This window comes from Phaethon lepturus, unplaced genomic scaffold (assembly GCF_000687285.1).
Source record: "Phaethon lepturus isolate BGI_N335 unplaced genomic scaffold, ASM68728v1 scaffold28739, whole genome shotgun sequence".
NCBI lineage: Eukaryota > Metazoa > Chordata > Aves > Phaethontiformes > Phaethontidae > Phaethon > Phaethon lepturus.
This window is the reverse complement of record NW_010566001.1, coordinates 383-2,687: the sequence shown is the minus strand read 5'-3', so window position 1 is coordinate 2,687 and position 2,305 is coordinate 383. Positions and strand designations below refer to the sequence as shown.

The following is a 2,305-nucleotide window of genomic DNA, read 5'->3' as shown; positions in this document are numbered from 1 at the left end:
CCCCCCCAAAGCCCATTGAAGCCAAACCGGCCGAAGGCACTGAAAGGGTCATCATAGTCATCGATATCCATATCTTCCTGGTCAAAGCCATTGAACACCCGGGAACGGCTGCTAGCAAAGAAGATATCAAAAGGGTTGGAGCCTCCAAAGAAGGACACAAAGGTGGCATGGGGGTCTCCGTGGAAGGTGTAGTGGAAAGTGTTCCCTGAGCCACCTGAAGAGCCACCTCCAGTTTTGAGACCTGAAAAAGAAGTGGGAAGATGAGACATTAACACTCCCTGCAGGCAGACGCCATGCTGGGACCATACTTTCCACACAGGAGCATGGTCTCTGTTGGTTCCAGGCAGCCCTTCCAGAAGTGCAGGTCACCCCCTCCAGCCCAGCCATCTGTGGAGACCATGGGCCAGGAAGGCACCACCCCAACCCACAGTCCTGCCCCTACACGCAGCAAGCTCAAAAGCCATTCAGGATTTGTCCCTACTACCCTGACCAAGCACTTCCTTGGTTCTCTCCACCCAATTCATGGCCATTTCATTTAAAACATTTCCTGACCAGCCCATCTCCATTTTTCCCCATGGGCAGGCTCCCTTCTTCCCAAATAGCTCTGTCTTTTGGGCTGCACCAATGGCTGCAGTAGAGGAGCATCACATCCAGCACGTGAGAAAAGGCTTTGAACTTAGTGAGAAACCATGACTCTTGGTGGCAGAGCAGGTGGAGGTCAGCAGACCTCCAGGTCAGCACACAGCAGGAGGGATACAGCTCTCTCTTTACAGACTGTATAAAATGTCAGGTAAGTTCAAGGTTTGGATCTTTTGGCAACTGTTCCTGTGGGAAACTCCCCTGCCAGACCTCGGGCAGGGCCTTATGTCACCACACACACCCCACACCCCCCAAAGTCCCAACCAGCCAAGACATATGACAAGTGGCCTCTAAAGAGGTCACACATGCTCTGCAAGGCTATTTTTGACCAGGAGGGCCCAGGAAGGGTTAAGCCAAGCCTAGCTCAAGGACTATTTTCAGGGCACGTTAGTGACAGCAAAGGGCTATTTCTGACAGGCTGTCCCTCGTACCAGCCCCCTGCAGTAGGAGATAAGAGGGAGACAAGCACAAAGCAGGCAAGTTTGGGGATCTTTTCTGATCAATGAAGTTTCTATCCTGGGTGGGGAACCTTTCACTTCACCTCGTCCACCCCAGCATGTGGAACCCAGAAGCCAATCAAAATACCAATCCCCAGACCATATTGCTCAAAAGAAGGCATCTGATGGGAAATGAAAGGTGTATGGGGCCATGGACCATGACTGGTCTGGAAAACGTGGGAGGTGGATGGCAGTCCCTGTCCCACAACAGGTCCAGCCAGCTCATTGGCATCTCCATCCCCCTCTCTCCAGCCACAAAACCTTTTCACGTCTTTCATCCCATTTCTGCCCCAGCTTTCTGCATGTGACCAGCACCAGTTACCCAAAACACCGATGGGGTTTGGTTTTGCCAGTACTCCCCATCCTGCTGCAAGGAAGGGGCTGCCCTTCCCTCCCTCCTTAACTCTTATTTTAGCTGCTTTTGGTGATGGGGATTTTGCCAAATCCCCAATGAGCCCCCGTCTCTAACAGACTGTACAGCCAGGAGTTTCACCTTTAATCCCATGACGCCAGCCCACGCAGGGTCCAATTTTGGCAGCACCTCCAGGGAAAGGCTAGTTTCCCACTTGAGACAACCTCTTCTCATTTTACACTGCAGAAAATCATCTGGCTCAGGTGCATCCATCATAGCCCTGACATAACTAATGGGTCAAGAATTAACCCACCACTAGTTAATTCTGCTGGTGGTTCATTAAGGGATGCACCTGCCCGCCGGCCCTATAAGAAGGGCTACATCTTCCACCCAGCAGCCTGTTCCTGCCAGACCTTCTGCTCTTTAAGCACTCAAGCCCTGGGCTGATTAACGCAGATGCCATTCGATGCTCTCCTTGAATGGGGTTGCGCTCTTCGATCTTCGACTAATAGGGCCGCCTGCAGTGGAGCAGCTCTCCTCCTCCGTGCCAACCCCCAAACAACAGCAGACGCTTGGTTTCAAAACAAGGACCTATTACTTAAATTGGGAAAAGCTTTGAATCCTGTAGGTCAGTCTGTACCAGGGAGGGCAGTGGGACTAGTACCCAAATGCAGAGGGAAATGCAGGCAAAAGCAATACTTCTCCACTAGGAAATTTAGGTTAATTAAAAGGTTGCTAACAAATTACCCCAGGTATGACCCAGGAGGTGAGCTCCTTCCATTTTCTCAGCTGGCTGCCAGACTTTGCGGCAGAGGGC

The 2,305-nt window shown here is 51.7% G+C and overlaps 1 protein-coding gene across 1 annotated transcript in view; it reads right to left on the bottom strand.

Annotated features, from left to right (window-relative positions):
• Nucleotides 1–2,305, bottom strand: part of LOC104627226 (dnaJ homolog subfamily B member 5-like) — a gene marked incomplete at both ends in the record, with an annotated part of 3,039 nt that overhangs the window by 355 nt on the left and 379 nt on the right. The window contains one exon of the mRNA XM_010295356.1: nt 1–241. This exon is cut by the window's left edge and continues 355 nt beyond it. Coding sequence (XP_010293658.1) covers nt 1–241 — 241 coding nt within the window. The remainder of the gene's footprint in view (nt 242–2,305) is intronic.